The following is a 16469-nucleotide window of genomic DNA, read 5'->3' as shown; positions in this document are numbered from 1 at the left end:
GATTTCATTTGAGTGCAGTCTATTTGTTTTTTTATTTTTATTTTTTATTGTGCAGATGACAGTGGTACTCCGTATTAGCCGCCAGGTGTTGAACTGTTTATCTTGCGAGTGCATTGTCCACATATTTATCATGTGTTGCCGTTAATTAACTCTCCTAATGAGCCAAATGTTGCTTACCTTATTTGCATGTGTGCTTTCTTTTTCTCCCCTTTTTAGATGAAGAGCACAGTCGTCATGTTGTGGTGAACTGTAGTGAGGCACTGCTGAAGAACAACACCTACTGGCCATTAGTTAGCGATTTTATCAACATCCTCTCACACCAAAGTGTAGCGAAAAAGTTCCTGGAGGACCATTCATTGTTGATGCTCTGGATGAGCTTCGTGTCATTTTTTCAAGGTAAGTCATGATTTCACACACACACACACACACACACACACACACACACACACACTGAAGGTAGCAGAGTTTGGGGTTCATTGTGCTTGCTTGAATTCACAAAAGCTCAAATTGAGACAGATGATCAAGAAAGATGTCTATTTGTATTTGATTATTATTGGCTCGCTTGCACCCCATCTACTGTATTAAATTATTGCAGACCAGTGGTTTCCCCATTATCCAACTACTTGACTATTAATATAATATCTCTGTCATACGGGATGCTAGCACCATGAGGTCAAACACAACAGCTGATTTAAACCATAGCTCATCATAGTTGTGCAGATTTAGACTTTATGTACCGACAATATGCTTGGTCAAAATAAAGGCAGACCTTATCTGTCCTTTACTAAACATAACGCCTGAAAAAAAAGTTGTTGGGTGTGTATGACGCTGAATTTGAATGGAGGCTAGTGCTGCTCATCTGCTGCTCATGAGAAGTGTACCACCACCCTAAAAATAACACTCACCCTTGCACAGTGGGCTTGAGTATCCCCTTGCAGACAGAGTTTATGTGCAGTGTCACTATTACATTGTATGCATGTCTGCTCAACTACTTTTGTATTAAATCCTAAACTGGCTCTCATCAGGCATATTTCATAGATCTATCAGTATATAGATTCATTTAAGGGGTAGCAAGACTTCCAATGAATTTCTTGTCAACAGCCCATTCTATGTGATTTTATCTTTATTTCCCCTTTTAATTGATAGTTTATGATAGAATCAAGAAGCCATGTAATGTGTGTCATCTGTCTTTAACTTTTGTTAACAATTTCCTGTTGTGACAGGTATGAACCTGAACAAGCGGGAGTTGAATGAACATGTGGAATTTGAGTCGCAGACATACTATGCAGCATTTGCAGCAGAACTCGAGGCATGTGCACAACCAATGTGGGGTCTCTTAACGCACTGCAAAGTCAAAGTAAGTCCTGTCGATGCACCGAGACTGTTCTCACACACGGCTCATGGTCTTGATTACTGGAACATGCATCTCAAACACCCAGTGCTGCATGCACTTACTGTTTAAACGTGCATACGTTTTTAACATCAACGTGAAATGGTCTGTTAACAGGAGACTCAGGAATATACTAAAACTGTGGTACGCTACTGTTTGGAGACCCTGCAGATCTGGTTTGATGCCATTGGCTTCATTGACGAGGTAAATTGAAACAACTAAGTGCTGAACGTTCGAGCATTCCTCTTCCCCTGTTTCTCATGACTTGTGTTTTCCTCACAGCCTTCTCCAAATCAAGTGACATTTCACCTGCCACTGCACCGCTACTATGCTATGTTCCTCAGTAAGGTATGTCAGACGCTCTTATCTCTTCAGGCGTTACTCTGCAGTGTTGCAGATAATGTGTTTTTAAAAGTAATTGTTCGGTTGAAAATTGTCAGGCTATAAAGTGCCAAGGCTTGGACCTGGACAGCCTCCTGCCTGACCAAGAGATGCTGATGAAGATCATGGTGCATCCACTCCAAATCCAGGTCTGACACTTAAGGGCCAAAGGGCAGATTTACACTCTGTATTCGCTTGCATATGCCCGTAACCATGTGCTAATGAAACTTCTGCTTTGTTTGGCCGTAGGCAAGCCTGTCAGAGATCCACAGCAACATGTGGGTCAGGAATGGGCTGCAGATCAAGGGGCAGGCTATGACCTACGTACAGTCCCACTTCTGCAACTCCATGATTGACCCAGACATCTATTTGCTCCAGGTTAGGTTTGCTAGATCACATACACATTAGTTTTTAGTAATTTTAGTTAGAAATCTAGTTTAAATCTTTTTATCCATATTTTATAGGTTTGTGCATCGAGGCTGGACCCAGACTACTTCATCTCAAGTGTTTTTGAGAGGTAAATTATCTTGTTACTTCATAATGCATCTTTATTCACACACAGATTAGTGGCTGTGCATGCATTTTTTACACACTGATATCTGTCGCACAGGTTTAAAGTGGTTGACCTGCTAACTATGGCGTCTCAGCATCAGAATGCTGTGTTAGACTCTGAGCAGGAGAGGCCAATGCTTGAAGGAGCTCTGACCTTCCTGGTCATACTGACGAGCCTTCGCATACATTTGGGTAAGTGGTGTAATATAAGACACATGAAGTATACAGGAATTACAATAACAAATACCTTACAATATGTAAGTGAATGTAGTCCTACAGTAAACACAGTGATGTACTGTTGTTTTATCCTCGTCAAGGTAACTGTCACAGGTAGAGACTGGGGGAACACTGCCTGACTTGTTGCTGCATCATTGGGAGACATTAAAAAATTATTAAATAGTTTTAAAATTCACGTTGACAAATGCCAAAACTTTGTATTATAAGAATTTAATATCCCGAAAGAATTAAAGCATAGTGGACTCGACATTTAGACCTGACTGAAAGAGTTAACATGATATTTGCTTAAAACCTGCACTCTGAGTGCTGCTATTGGTTTTTAATGAAGTGTTGTATGTTTTTATTGTACTTGTTATTCACTCTCACTCTTTGTCACTAACAGGGATGACGGACGATGAGATCCTTCGGTCTGAGATGGTCTCACAGCTGTGTATGAATGACCGTACACACAGCGCGCTGTTAGATCTTGTATCCTTCACTACTGAACATTATTCATTAAATGGCAACTATACTTAGTTTGCCAGGACAATCTTTTTTTTGTTTTTCCTTAAGAGTGTTTTCCTAGATTCCCGAGAACCCCAACCCAAAGAGTGGCATTGTCCCGGGGAGCTGTAGTTTTGAAGAGATGCTCTCTGCTGTGGCCGACTTCAAAGCACCAGTGTTTGAGCCTGGAGGCTCTATGCAGCAGGGCATGTACACACCGAAAGGTAGGATGACTTAATAAAATATTTTTTTCCTTTCTTCATAGTGTCGCTGAGGTGTCTGACGGTTGAGGGTTAATTTACGTAAACTTCAAGCATGTGAATGTGTTGAAATAAATTAAGTGTTTTGTCTGAATCAAGAAACTAAAAAAAATCTGATGGCTGTCAGACATTTGTAATACTTACTAGCTTCCCACCCATAACCCAAGTTTTTTTGGCTGGGACCTTTGAGTCTGTGCAACACTGTGCCAAATTTGATTATTATAATATAATAAAAATAATTATATGGACAGGCCACTCCTGAGGGGTCATCATTTGGCAAACTGGAATTACAGGCTTTCCAGCACATGTACTCTTTAAAGAAAAAGACCTGACCTGCCTGGTATGTGAAGTGGGATGCTCTCCAGGGATACCAGATCTCACTTCACTCCCACTTGAGACTGTATGAAAGCTCAATGGCTCAGGGAGTTTTGGATGATCAACACCCCTCTGGCACCAGTAAGGGTCCTGTGCTGAATGCACTCTCTGTTGCATCTGCAGAGAGGTGGATGTGACTTGTCTGCTGCCCTCCACTGGCCAACTCTAGTGTTAACTGTAACACGGACTGCAGTGTGGAGAGAATTGGATGTTTCTTATTCTGAGAAAATTGGGGGAAATGATGAGTGCCATGATATATTGAGAAAATCAGTGTGCTCTTTTTTTTTTTTAAGTGAATGGAAACCGTAAAGCTCCCAACAAAACTGAAATTTTTGCCCAAGTACAATTAAATATTGTGAAATGTATACAAGTTTAAATTGCCGTCCCTTAAGAAGATCAATGTATTTATGTATTCTGGCACGTTTTTCAATAGATCAGATCTTTATTTAAGTCTTCCTGGGTCACAGTAGGCTGATATCTTATCTTATTTCTATGATAATAAAAATAGATAATAAAGATAGATAGATAATATATAGAATATCTATTTTATATCTAAATGTTATGCTTTTTTGGACAATATGCTTTACATTTGGATTTTTTGTGTGTAGAAATCTCTGAACCTGAATAGGGGAAATTGTCGAGCATTGGGTCTGTCATTAGTTCATCTGACCACTTGGGGTCAGGCTTATACCACTTACAAAGAGAAGGTGAAAATGTGAAGAAAGTGAATCAATGTCACTTTGTACCAGAGTTTAAAAATAATTTCTCTCCCCTTTTCTCAATTAGCGGAGGTGTGGGAAAAGGAGTTTGACCCCATCATGGTCGTTCTCAGAACAGTGTATCGGCGTGACGTCCAGTCGGCGATGGACAGATACTCTGCATTGTAAGTTAACACTGTGGCCTTCATTTCTCCCAAATGAATGGGTTGTTTTAATGATTTACAGCAGTGATTTTCATTCTAAAATCCCATCGCTTAATATCTTTTTTATATTGTGATTGACAGTGCTCTGTTCTTTTGTTGGAGTATTCATGTTCAGTTATCCTTGACAAAGCCAACCCGCATCAGGATCGGTTCAGTGTCGTTGAGTCCGCTCTCATGATAAGAAAGGTCAGGTCCGCTGCTGCCGGAGCTGGTTCCAATTAGATAGCTGTCGAGAAAAATCAATTTATTATTTCGGGCTAAATTGTAATAGAATTGGGGAAAATCTTTATTCTTTGACTGCAGTACAGACGTCTCACAAGACAAATGTGTCAGCGGAGGTGGTGAAGGACAAACACTAGGGTTAATTTTCTTTAAGGTTACTCGATGGGCGATGCACCAAAGAGTGCTTCAGTGTTCGAAATGGTACTTGAGACGATAACCTGTTGTTAGAATGGGATTTTAGGCCATTTTTGGTGTAACTCAGTCTTGTAGCTATCTGTATTTCTTTCAGAAGTATTCCCATTTCTCTGCCAGTAGTTGGTTTTTCGAATGCAGATAGAATGCAGCCATATTTCCCCTTGAAACATATTGAAGCTGCCGTTGCCACCTTCAGCCTGATACCAGCCTCATGTTGCTCATTCATGCTGTTTGGACATGATGAATTGCCTGTCAAGTCGGCCTTGGATTTATATAACAATGATCCCAATATCTCTAATAGAGTGCGTGAGCGTGATGCCCATCGGCTGTTCTGTTGCATAGACTTGAAATCTTTGGCACAGTGAATTATTCTCAACAGAGTTAGGTTTTCACTTCGTCAAACTTTTATTTGACTTGTCGTTTTACTTCATGTGGAAACCCAAACTTTCCTTTCATGTAGACTCGTTCTTTTTCTGACTTCACCTAGTTTGAAACAGTCTGGCGTTCACACCGGCAATCCATGGCCACCCTACAAGGAGAGGACTCCTCTGCACCCATGTTACAAAGGCCTCATCAAGCTGCTGCACTGCAAGACACTGCACATTGTGATATTCACTCTGCTCTACAAGGTGATTTTCTCATTGACTATTCATCTGATAATACAGTGCTGCCATTGCATCTAAATTTACTCCTCAAACTAAATCAGAAGTGACCCTGTTTGCCATGTTTAATTGGTGCACAGGTAACATGACTTGGCAAATAATTGGTGTTGACATGTTGCAAGATATTGGCACAAATCAGGACTGACAATATTCAGAAGGTGCAGCACAAAATGAGCACACCTCACAGTGTAGATGACGCGTAATGTAGAAACAAAAGGACAAAGGCAATCATTTAACTGAAAGAGAATTGGTATAGTCATATTTGTCGATACCATTACCTGTACAATCTTGTTGGACTTGGAGATGGGTTTACATGTTCCTCAGTTTAAACTAATGATTCAATGTGTTCTAGATCTGGATGGATCATCAGAACATGTCCGAGCATGTGCTGTGCATGGTGCTGTACCTGATTGAGTTGGGCTTGGACAACCAAGTTCAAGACAACAAGGAAGACGAGGTGAGATTCGGGAGCTGTGAGTTGCAGCCGGTCTACTCGCTGTGTAGATGCCAAGCCAGCATCCTAAAATAAATGTGTATCCCATGCCTCCAGGAGCCTTGCATTGAGGAGCACTGCCATGACAGCTGGTTCCCTGGCACCAATCTCCTCTCCAACCTTCACCATGTCATCAACTTCGTGAGGGTTCGGGTTCCTGAGACGGCTCCTGAAGTGAAGCGAGAGGCCCCACCCAGCACCAGCTCTGAAGCTTCTTCTTATGGCCAGGTAAGAGGGAGCTCCGCTAAAGGCTAAGCTGACTTACAATGCCACTAACTACAATTTAAAACAACTGGAAGTGAGATCTGTAATAATGATTTCAGCCGTCAGTTTGTTATGAACCATATGCTTCATCTCAGTACATGTATGGAGTGTTTTTCCTTTCTTTATTCAAGATGGTGGTCTTCCTTTTTTGAGGGCACTATTTCCTCAGGCTGCCTCTATCCTCTCGCAAAACTTCTGCTCTAAGATTTCTGCTATGTGAAACTACCCTGTCAAAATTCCTTTCCTCAAATTTTTGTTGATGGGAAAAAAAGGGGAGACCAAATATTGTAAACTATTTTTTTTTCAGTGCAGCAGTTCTAATTTCCTGTGCTGCAAGTACCGACTACAGTCGCCAGCATAGGATGAACTCAACTTTGAACACAGGGATGACATTTAGTAACTTTCCGGTATTTAATTTAATTTAATTTAATTTAATTTAATTTAATTTAATTTATTTTAATTTAATTTAATTTAATTTAATTTAAATTTAATTTAATTTAATTTAATTTAATTTAATTTAAATTTAATTTAAATTTAATTTATTTAAAAAAAAATTAATTTCATTTAATTTTATTTAATTTTATTTAATTTCATTTATGAAAATATAAAATCTTATGTGAAATAACTTTTTACTAAAATGTCAAAAAATCATTGGTTTTGGATAGACGGACTGAAATCTTTAATATAATTTGAAGACTAAAACTAAACCTAAATAGATATGGTTTTGTTTGACTAAGATGGCACTAAAGTGCCCAGATTTTGTAAACTAAAACTTGATAAGTACTTTTTAGTAAGTGAACTTGTCAGACTTTACTTGCTGACGAAGTTTAAGTCACAACCTCGAAAAGACTTACTGTACATTGGTCTTCTATGGTACCGTTTTTCACATTTTTCTTTGAGCTCAACTCTGGCATTCATAGGCTTTATTCATCATCTCACATCTTTTATTTGGTACCCTTTGTGTTCATCTTTCATATCATCATCATCTTCATCATCCTTGTCGGTCATTCTGCTGTACTTGCTCCACAGAACTCCAGACGTCTTACAGGCAATTGGAGAGAGGTAGTTGTCGGAACCGATTGCTTTTTAAACGAGGCTGATCACTCTGATAGCAACTGCATTTGTCCATTTGATCTTTATCATGAAAGAATTTCTATGCACGCGTTCTTTTTGTGCTTTTCAAAGGAGGTCTGCCTTGGTGTGTTATGGCGTGTGTGTATAATGTCGTGCTTCAGCAGTTTACCCTCCCTGTCGACTGCTGAAACTAATTATGTGTGTAATGCAGGTTTGGGTAAACGCTTTTTAACCGCATGTCAGTATGATTGATGTTGCCTTGACTCGGGTATATGATTTATGTTTATTTAACGGTGCAGCTCAGGTCCTTTTTGTCGGGTCAGGTCAGGGCGATCCTTTAGACGGCTCGTGTGCTTTCACATCAGGATGATTAGAATTTCCTCAGGAAAATGTTTGTTTTGAGGACTTTTGGAAAGGTGTTACTGAGACGTCAGCCGAAATTTTAAAATGGTCATTTAATTTGACGTTTATATGTATTGTCCCTGTCTGACTATGGTAATGATGCACTTCTTCAATCCATCAAAGTCTATCAGACTATTACTGATGTACGTATATGAGACAGCGTTTGTGCTTCCAGACAGCTAGGTCAAAGCACAAAGATAGAGATGGAAGTTGATGGGATGTTGTTCACCAAGTTTTTTTTCTTCTTTTCTCTCTTTTTGTGTGTTGATGCAGTGTGGGCTTGATACTTGATATGTATCAAGTGTAATATAAGTTTGTAAAGCTGCTTTCAGACGTGCACTGGAGTCCGTACGTTTTACTGCTGTTGTGAACGCGTCTGACCCGACAATCTCCTGCTGCGTTCTTCATATTTGAAAGGCAAACTCAGGAAACTGTCCGGACCCAATTTTCAGGACATTTTTCTTAAGTTCATGTCTGAAACCAGCTTATGTGTATGACAGTATTTGTATAACTTACGTCTTTACTGTGGGTTCTTGTATCTTAACTCATTGAACATCGCTTTAGCACTGCCAGGCTGCCCATGTCAAAACAAATGTTTCATTGTTTTCCTAGAACCTGCGTGAAGCTCAGGTCTTCAGCCTTGTGGCGGAGCGCAGGAGGAAGTTCCAGGAGATCATCAACCGCAGCAACACAGAAGCCGCCCAGGTTGTCAGGCCCAAGAGCTCCTCAACGCGCTGGGTCCCGCCGGGCACACCCCCCCAGCTGGTGACAGAAATCCTGGAGATCAGAGAAAGCATGCTGTCCCTCCTCATCAAGCTCCACCAGAAAATGTCGTCAAGACAGAACTCTCTGTCGGCATCCTGGCTAGAGGATATGGACACGAGCCGTCACGCTCATGGAGACGGTATTACAGCCATTGAGCGTATCCTCACCAAGGCAGCCACCCGCAGCTGCCAAATCAAGCGTAGCATTCAGGACATTTGTGGAAAGGTGTGTCCTCCAGTGCCACCAAAAAAGAACAGTCCCACTGACAAGAAAGCCATGGATAAAGAAGAGAGGTACTGTAATCTATATTTACATTTGTACAGCTCAATTTTCATTTAAATTCCCTATTTATATCTTTTCAGGGGTTATGCATTGATACTATGTCCATGCAGCTATTTGGACATGGAGTTATATCACAATTTCTCTTATTATAATCTATAATCAAGACATAATCTATACATTTGTTTTCAGGGCGAATTGTACCGTTAGACTCTGACAACAGATAAAACAACAGCAAAAATCACATCATGTGTGTAAGGACAATGAATGTGTGTCCTGTCACTCTTTTCCTGTGTATATGCAAGGAAGCGGTCTACGTAAAAAATAATGCAAATCAAAAGAAGAGATAATTAATCATGATTCTCTCAGCCTGTCAAATTTGATCTTCTCAACAGCTGTACGAATCACTGTGGAGCTCTGGATGTCAGTGTCAAGATGCAAATATTCCGAATGTCACTGTTAACATCTGCTAAAGCCAAAGAGGATCAAGCCTCTTTTGTTTGCAAAATTTTCCAGATTGAAATCAATTTCTGAATATGTCAAATGTCCACTTACATTCTTTTTGAAAAAACAATAACCTCTATGCACTCATGTGTCGCAATTTATTCTGTACAATTTGCAAAAATCAAGTCAAACTCAGTGGGTTTTGGCTTTTCTACAGTCCGTGCCTCCCGGTCCCCCTATAATGATGATGGAATGGGCAATACACATTTGATAAAGGCCTGCTTTTGGGGTTGGCTTCACCCCACAGACAAAGGTAAAGGTAGATTCCAGTCCCATTCACTGGAACTAGAGCAGTTTCCATGGCAACAGTCAGGCAGCAGTGAGCTCGGGGCAGTGAGAAGCCGCTGTCCATTCCTCAGGCTGGTTGTCCGCACCCCAGAAGAAATCAGTGAAAATTATTGAGCTGCGACGTTCCTGTCAGTATTTGTTCATGTGCTCTTATTAGGAACTTAATTTACAGTCAGCTCTCGCCCTGTAAGTCTGCCGAGCAGGGCTCTACCCACCATATTAGTCTAATATCAACCTCTTCAGCTTTCACTGCACAGCTCTGTTGAAATCAGACACAATATGTGTTAAAGGTTGTTAAAAGTCTTGTTTCAGAAGACTGTATATTCCACATATTCATCAAATAATGCATTACCCCTTTTAACTTTCTTTCAGACGTCAGAGGGCCAGAGAGAGGCAACAGAAGCTGCTTGCTGAATTTGCCTCCAGGCAGAAGAGCTTCATGGAAACAGCTATGGATGTTGGTAAGAAAAGTCCAGCTCACCTTTTATTTTGCCGACTTGTTGCCTGGGTTGGAGCCACAGCCCAAATTCTGATTGCTACTGATCATAACAGGACGCTGTGCATAAGCAAGAAAGCAGCAGCAGCAGCACTGCAGCATATTTATTACTGTAGTTGTAAATCAAAGTGCATCGTTCGGTCTACAATGACATTGCGGAACAGGCTAGTGAAGAATGGTGAATGTATTTTTTTGAGTCTAGGTGCCACACTTGGGTGGAAGTTCACCTAAAGTTCCCATTTCTTTCTGCTCGAGTGCACATGAAAAAAGTCTTTGTTTTTGGATGGTCACAAACTGCGAGGGCTCGTTTTTTCAACAATGACCTTTCCGTCAAATCTTTAATAAGCGCATTTATCTGGGCTGAAATTAATATACCATAGAGCTCCTTCTTTCCATAAACAAGCATAGCGGTCTAAAAATGTAAAATGAAAATTTGCAATTTGCACAGAGCATTGTTCTGCATATTTATGCCTTCAGCAAGAAGTGATTAGACATTGCTGTACTCTGTAAAGATACAACAACCAGTCTGATCGAAAGTGCCTATTAAATGTTTTTTTTTTCTGAAATCGGTTTACAAGACCATTATAAATCCACAACGTGCATGAGTACTTTTTGTCTGAAGGACATCCTGCTTTTCTAGCACTCAAAGAAAATCGCTGCTGGCTGAAATAAACTCATCATTGCTTTTCCTTTTACACTGGGGCAAGGTGACAGTGGGCCGAGTCCATTTTTGTGGTTTCTGCGGGCCTGTTAGGAGAAACTAAGAGGAGAGCTCCTGTGGGAGCGTGGGTGGCCGCTGGCTGAGGGCACACAGGATCAAAGCCCTAATAGTGGGCTGGACTCCCAGGGCCCACTCTGACACAGCATGGTTAGTGAGTGAATAATGGCTGCTGTGATCGGATGGACCATTGTGGCAGGACTGTATTCTGACCTCTTCCAGCACACTTCTTCCTGAGCAGTAACTCTTTCGAGCTAACTTTTGGCTTTGCATTACCTGTACTGAAGTAAAAAGTAAATGGAATGGAAATGGGTCTAAATATGACTGAACACTAATCAATGAAGTGCATTAAGTGCAATGCTGCATGTTTGTACATATGGTTGAATTAGCCTCAAACATAGCATTTGGCTTTTTTTTAATTTCGGGACTGAAAGATAATCAAGGTTTTTCTCCTCCAGTCTGACTTCTCCTGCACAAAAACTTTTGGTGAAAGGATTCGAAGAAGTATTTTTTCTTGAAGTCCGCCTTGAAACCAGATTTTGTTGCAGAATAAACAAAAGTTAAACATTATGACATTAAGTTCACGATTCTAAGAATCTCTGTTTTTATCTCTACTGTATCATGGCATGTTTTGTTCTACCCCTTGGACTGGTGTGGCTCCTGGGAAAAAAATAAAGCTTAGATGAGGGACTTGATCGCAGAGAGGTTGAGTGTCAATCTGTAGTTTATTGTTAAATCTCAAGGGGTATATTCACCCAAACTAATGAGAAGTCATTAGTCATAGTTTTGGTTTCATTTGCTGCTGGTTTTGAGAGAGATTTCTGAAATATTTTTGCAGTGAAAAACACATCTTTCCTGATCAGTTTCCCCGTTACTCCACAGCACCCCCCTATGTAGAGTTTTCATTGTAACTACTTTCTGCGGAATAAATAATTCTGTTTGCCAGATTCAATTCTAAGCAGATTTTACAAGGTCATAATTTGTGTGAACTTTCCCCTCTAAATCAATTGCTGTTCATTAAGGTCTCTGTTTGTTGTAGTGTAGATGTGTTTAGTAGTGTCATGAGCCATCATTAGCCTAAAAGGGTCTTCTCCAATTAAAAGCCAACATTTGAGAACTGCGTACAATTCTTAAAAGATGAATCACAAATTTATGGAGTGGGAAGCATAAAGCAGCAGCACACCACTAGTCGGTGTCCTTGTCATTGTACCCTGTTAGTGTGTGTGTGTGTGTGTGCGTGTGCGTGTGTGTGCGTGCGCGTGTGTGTGCGTGCGTGTCTGTGCGTGGGTGTGCGCGCATGGCTTTGTGTACTGGGACGGCCTGGGGCTAAGGCAGTAGAGTTGACATCTAACGCAAACAGCTTTCATTTCCCCAGGAACACAGTGACCTCTCCTGAGAACATATTATTCCATAAAGCAATAAATCAATTTCCAACACAGGCCTGACATTTCTACACAATACATACTGCTCAAATTGAACACAGTTTTTAGCATATAAACCTAATTTCACACACATCAGTAATTAATTGTTGTGGCAATCACCCAATGTCAGATATATATATATATATATATATATATATATATATATATATATATATATATATATATATATATATATATATATATGGTACTTGCATAATCCATCGGTCAAGTCCTACAATGTCAATCCCCATTGTTATTCCCATAACGGTTGTAAAGAAGCATTGCAGAATTTTTTTTTTTTGACACCAGAAGTAGGTTCTTAGACGTGATCATTTTCAGTGTTTACAGTGTGAGTATTGTATATTTTTTTTAAATGTTGGCATGGCTTTCTATCCTTTCCAGAGGAACACTACAGACTACATTATTGTTTTTGTTTCCCACAGTGAGATGTTTTTAGATTTTTGAATGTAATAACCGATCATCAACACAAATAAAACTGTTGCAGTGTGTCCTGTTATTACATTTTTATGTTTGTGGTATTAATAATTTGATATTATCACTGCTGTGCCATATTTTTCTAGTCTTTAAGGGTTTTCTTTGTGTTGTTTGTGACAGAACCCCCTGACACCGAGGCAGCCATGGATCTAGGAGCGTCCGAAGTGATGGAGTCTGAGGTTCTTTATGACTGCGTCATCTGTGGCCAGAGTGGACCTTCCACCGAGGACCGTCCCACTGGACTAGTAGTTCTTCTGCAGGCATCCTCAGGTACTTTGCCTCTCAGCATCCTCCTCTTTTCTCTATTGACAGTCTTTCAAAAACAGTTATTCATAGCACATTTGATCCACCATATTGGGAATCACACGTTTAACAGGCAGGTTAAGCATTGTTTTAATTGGCTCATTTATCATTCTCGTTGATCCCTGCTCACTTGTACATGGGGCCTGCTGTTGTAAGAGGTAATTTCTTTTCCATTTCTGTGGGCAGGGAGGATCATTCACTGTCATCCAGATAAATGGTATTTTTGATTATTAATTAGTCACCATGTAAAACCATTCAAAAGGCTCTGACCTCAACGTCCAAAAAAAAGCCCTCTTGTAAAAGCAACCCCCAAGACCAACAGCAGGTCCATTATAGTTTACAATAACACCATCCTCTCTGGTGACCAGAAACCTTTATCATCAGGAGCTGTACATTTTTCTTTTGTGATGTTACGGTTAATAATAAATTGTGTTAGACAAGCATTTTGGTTGCTCGTTCTGTTTTATGTCTATGTTTAAAATTGAATCTCTTCTGTTTTTTTTTCTTATTTTGAAGTTGTAATTTTGTGATTTGATGAATTATGATGGGGAGTATTCTCCCTTTTTTATGGAGATTTGTGTTCAACCAGAAAAATTTAATCAACCGATTAATCAATAGTTTGCAGCCATAATACTGCATGGCGTCCGTCCACAATCGCAATCCTCCACTGTTTCATGTAAATACTGAATAAATTGGACAGATACATCACTGACTTCTGTGATTGTCTTTCAGTGCTCGGGCATCGCTGCAAAAACAAAGAGGCTAAGAAGCTACCGACAAGCGATGAAGAGCACATCTACCCTGCAGACACGTGTGGAGTGGCTCATGATGTCAGACTCACGCTAATGCAGCGGTTCTTTAAAGATGTGGGTGTAACATAGATAATATTTCCAGCTTTATACAAGAGAAAAAGTGCTCAGAGCACTATTAGGGATGTGATGACCTTTCACTTGCTTTGCCTTGAATTCCTTATGCCAACCAATAAGCCAACAATGATTAGATTAATTAATTATATAATATAAATAATATGAGAATAAAACAAGACTTAGATATTTATCCTTTCTATTCTAGTTGTTATTAAAAAGAAGCTGCCTTCAAATATCTAAAAATACAGTAGAATATCATAAGCTGCTTTTATTTTCACTTTGTTTGATATTGTTAATTCATACATTTAAAATGCATTCAAATCATCAGTACCACAAAGTTGAAGACCTATCTGCATTTTCTCATTGATGTGATTGTTCTCTTTTGAATTCGGCAGAGTTCTTGTCTGCAGTCTGTGTCGATTGGCTGGGACGGGGGCGTCTATGTCCAGACCTGTGGACACACTTTGCATATAGATTGCCACAAGTCATACATGGAGTCTTTGAGGGTAAGAGAAATCTTGGACAGTGTCGTCAGAAGATTCACAATCAATAACAATTTTGTCAACTCAATTTTATTTACCCAACATTTTTTTTATTTCAGCTACTTACATTATTATTACATTACTTACATTATATTGTAGAAGTCTCCTACTTATCTGGGTCATATTAGAAATTGACTACTGTTTAGGTTGTTTTTTTTCTTATCCTTGATGAGACAGCAGTGTCATTATTTGACAGACGAGATGAGCACTAGCCCTTTTTTTAAGCATTACTTAACGTAAATGATAAATGAAAAATACAGGAGGCGTAGAACCACCAGTTTTTTTATATTGTCCTAGTGTAGATGCTGTATGGACTAAAGATACTGGAAATTGTGAATATTACAATATTACTTTTAGAAAGTTAAGTTGTTTTTTTTGTTCTGATGTCATAGGTGAAATGTAACGGTCATGTCTCTTTTTTTTTCCAGAATGACCAGGTGCTCCAGGGTTTCTCTGTTGACAAGGGTGAATTCACTTGCCCACTCTGTCGACAGTTTGCCAATAGTGTCCTTCCCTGTCGCCCCGGGCGGAGCACGGAGGCCGGTGCCTGGCACGCACCCACAAACAAGAAGATGTGTGTGCTCGTAAAGGAGGTCGAAGATCTTCAGGATAAACTTGGCCTTTTCCCTGTAAGTTTTACAGTTAAGCCAGAAGTTTATCACTAAAAGCATCTGGTATGTTTTACACAGCTGTGCTTCAAACTGGTTTATCTTAATAGTGGCCGGTGGTTAACAGAGAGTGATTGTAATAAGTACAAACAATCAGCTGAAGTCAAATCACAGGAGGTGTTGACCATTGATACAGATGGAAACTTGGCTATGGCATTGCCATTCTCCAAGTGTCAGTGTTCATGACATTTTTATTTTGCTTGAAAATGACAGAATTGACCAAATCGAATATTGACAGTTGCTGTGCACCTTGTCCAGTACAGGAGGTCCTGATCGGCACTAGCATTAAGGTGAAAAAGATCAGCATTCCTGTCTGAACACCTGATCACGATTCTAATTGCTTAAAATATTGGCTGAATTGAAGGAGATTCGTCCAGCTACTGTTTTCCTCTTAAAGCCTTCTGCTCTACCTTTTTGCCAGCCTGGCCTTAGAACCTGGTTGATTAAAAAATGATTTCTTAGCTCAGGCTAGCTTCATTCTAGAAGAATTTTGACATCATCTTGTTCTTCATTTTTTTTAAGACTGAGACCAACTTGAGTAAAGAGATGGAGTTGGTTATCAAAGACATCAAGAACACCACTCAGAAGAAATATATGGACTATGGCAAGAACCCTGCCTCCCCCGACAACGATTTCCTCTTCATGTACTCAGTGGCAAGGTAAGAGGCAGAGTCACACCGGCTCGGCTAATAGAGCCGTCCTTCTGCAGTGATTATGTAAATTCTACGTTGTATGTTAATTACAAACTCTTCTTGGGATGGTGAGTGTATGTTGAACAATCTCCATTTCGGTAATTGTAACTGATAACTTCAAGATTGCCACATCATCTTAGTTGTGGTGTCATCGTGACTCTGGGTGTTGTTTTGAGAGGCTTACAGCTCCTGGTCGGGTATTCGAAGGCAAATTGGCCCAAATTGGCGCTTGTTTTCACTGTGTTCTCCACTATAACACTGCGTGGTTTCCCAAGTAATGTTACAGTATAGCCAGGTAATAAAAGGAAAGGCTCGATGCCATATCTCAGATTCAGATTCTGTTGTAGTTGTGTAACCGAAATCATCAGTAATGCAAGGATATTTGAGGCAAGTTTTTCCATCCAGTTTTTCGAACCGGGATTGTGCCTTGTCACTGATCTGTTTGTTGCAGCACATCTGATCAGTGGTGTTATGATGTCATTCTTGGTCATTGAAAAGAAGCTTTTGTGGGGTGTAGTGA

The 16469-nt window shown here is 40.0% G+C and overlaps 1 protein-coding gene across 4 annotated transcripts in view; it reads left to right on the top strand.

Moving 5' to 3' along the window:
• Window positions 1-16469, top strand: part of ubr3 (ubiquitin protein ligase E3 component n-recognin 3) — a 36299-nt gene that overhangs the window by 4934 nt on the left and 14896 nt on the right. For 2 of the 4 annotated variants that reach the window (XM_035651448.2, XM_035651446.2), the window contains exons 9-30: window positions 217-396; window positions 1224-1357; window positions 1508-1594; window positions 1673-1738; window positions 1831-1920; window positions 2021-2149; window positions 2236-2288; window positions 2382-2515; window positions 2943-3028; window positions 3126-3267; window positions 4465-4561; window positions 5505-5646; window positions 6032-6136; window positions 6230-6400; window positions 7466-7498; window positions 8525-8970; window positions 10121-10209; window positions 12999-13148; window positions 13914-14047; window positions 14443-14553; window positions 15018-15218; window positions 15780-15916. In XM_035651448.2, the coding sequence (XP_035507341.1) occupies window positions 217-396; window positions 1224-1357; window positions 1508-1594; window positions 1673-1738; window positions 1831-1920; window positions 2021-2149; window positions 2236-2288; window positions 2382-2515; window positions 2943-3028; window positions 3126-3267; window positions 4465-4561; window positions 5505-5646; window positions 6032-6136; window positions 6230-6400; window positions 7466-7498; window positions 8525-8970; window positions 10121-10209; window positions 12999-13148; window positions 13914-14047; window positions 14443-14553; window positions 15018-15218; window positions 15780-15916 (2917 nt within the window). The remainder of the gene's footprint in view (window positions 1-216; window positions 397-1223; window positions 1358-1507; window positions 1595-1672; window positions 1739-1830; window positions 1921-2020; window positions 2150-2235; window positions 2289-2381; window positions 2516-2942; window positions 3029-3125; window positions 3268-4464; window positions 4562-5504; window positions 5647-6031; window positions 6137-6229; window positions 6401-7465; window positions 7499-8524; window positions 8971-10120; window positions 10210-12998; window positions 13149-13913; window positions 14048-14442; window positions 14554-15017; window positions 15219-15779; window positions 15917-16469) is intronic. The other 2 variants (XM_035651450.2, XM_035651449.2) reach the window with 1 other exon arrangement.

The sequence above is a fragment of the Scophthalmus maximus genome, chromosome 14, assembly GCF_022379125.1.
Source record: "Scophthalmus maximus strain ysfricsl-2021 chromosome 14, ASM2237912v1, whole genome shotgun sequence".
Taxonomy (NCBI): domain Eukaryota; kingdom Metazoa; phylum Chordata; class Actinopteri; order Pleuronectiformes; family Scophthalmidae; genus Scophthalmus; species Scophthalmus maximus.
This window is presented reverse-complemented; position numbering and strand designations above follow the sequence as displayed.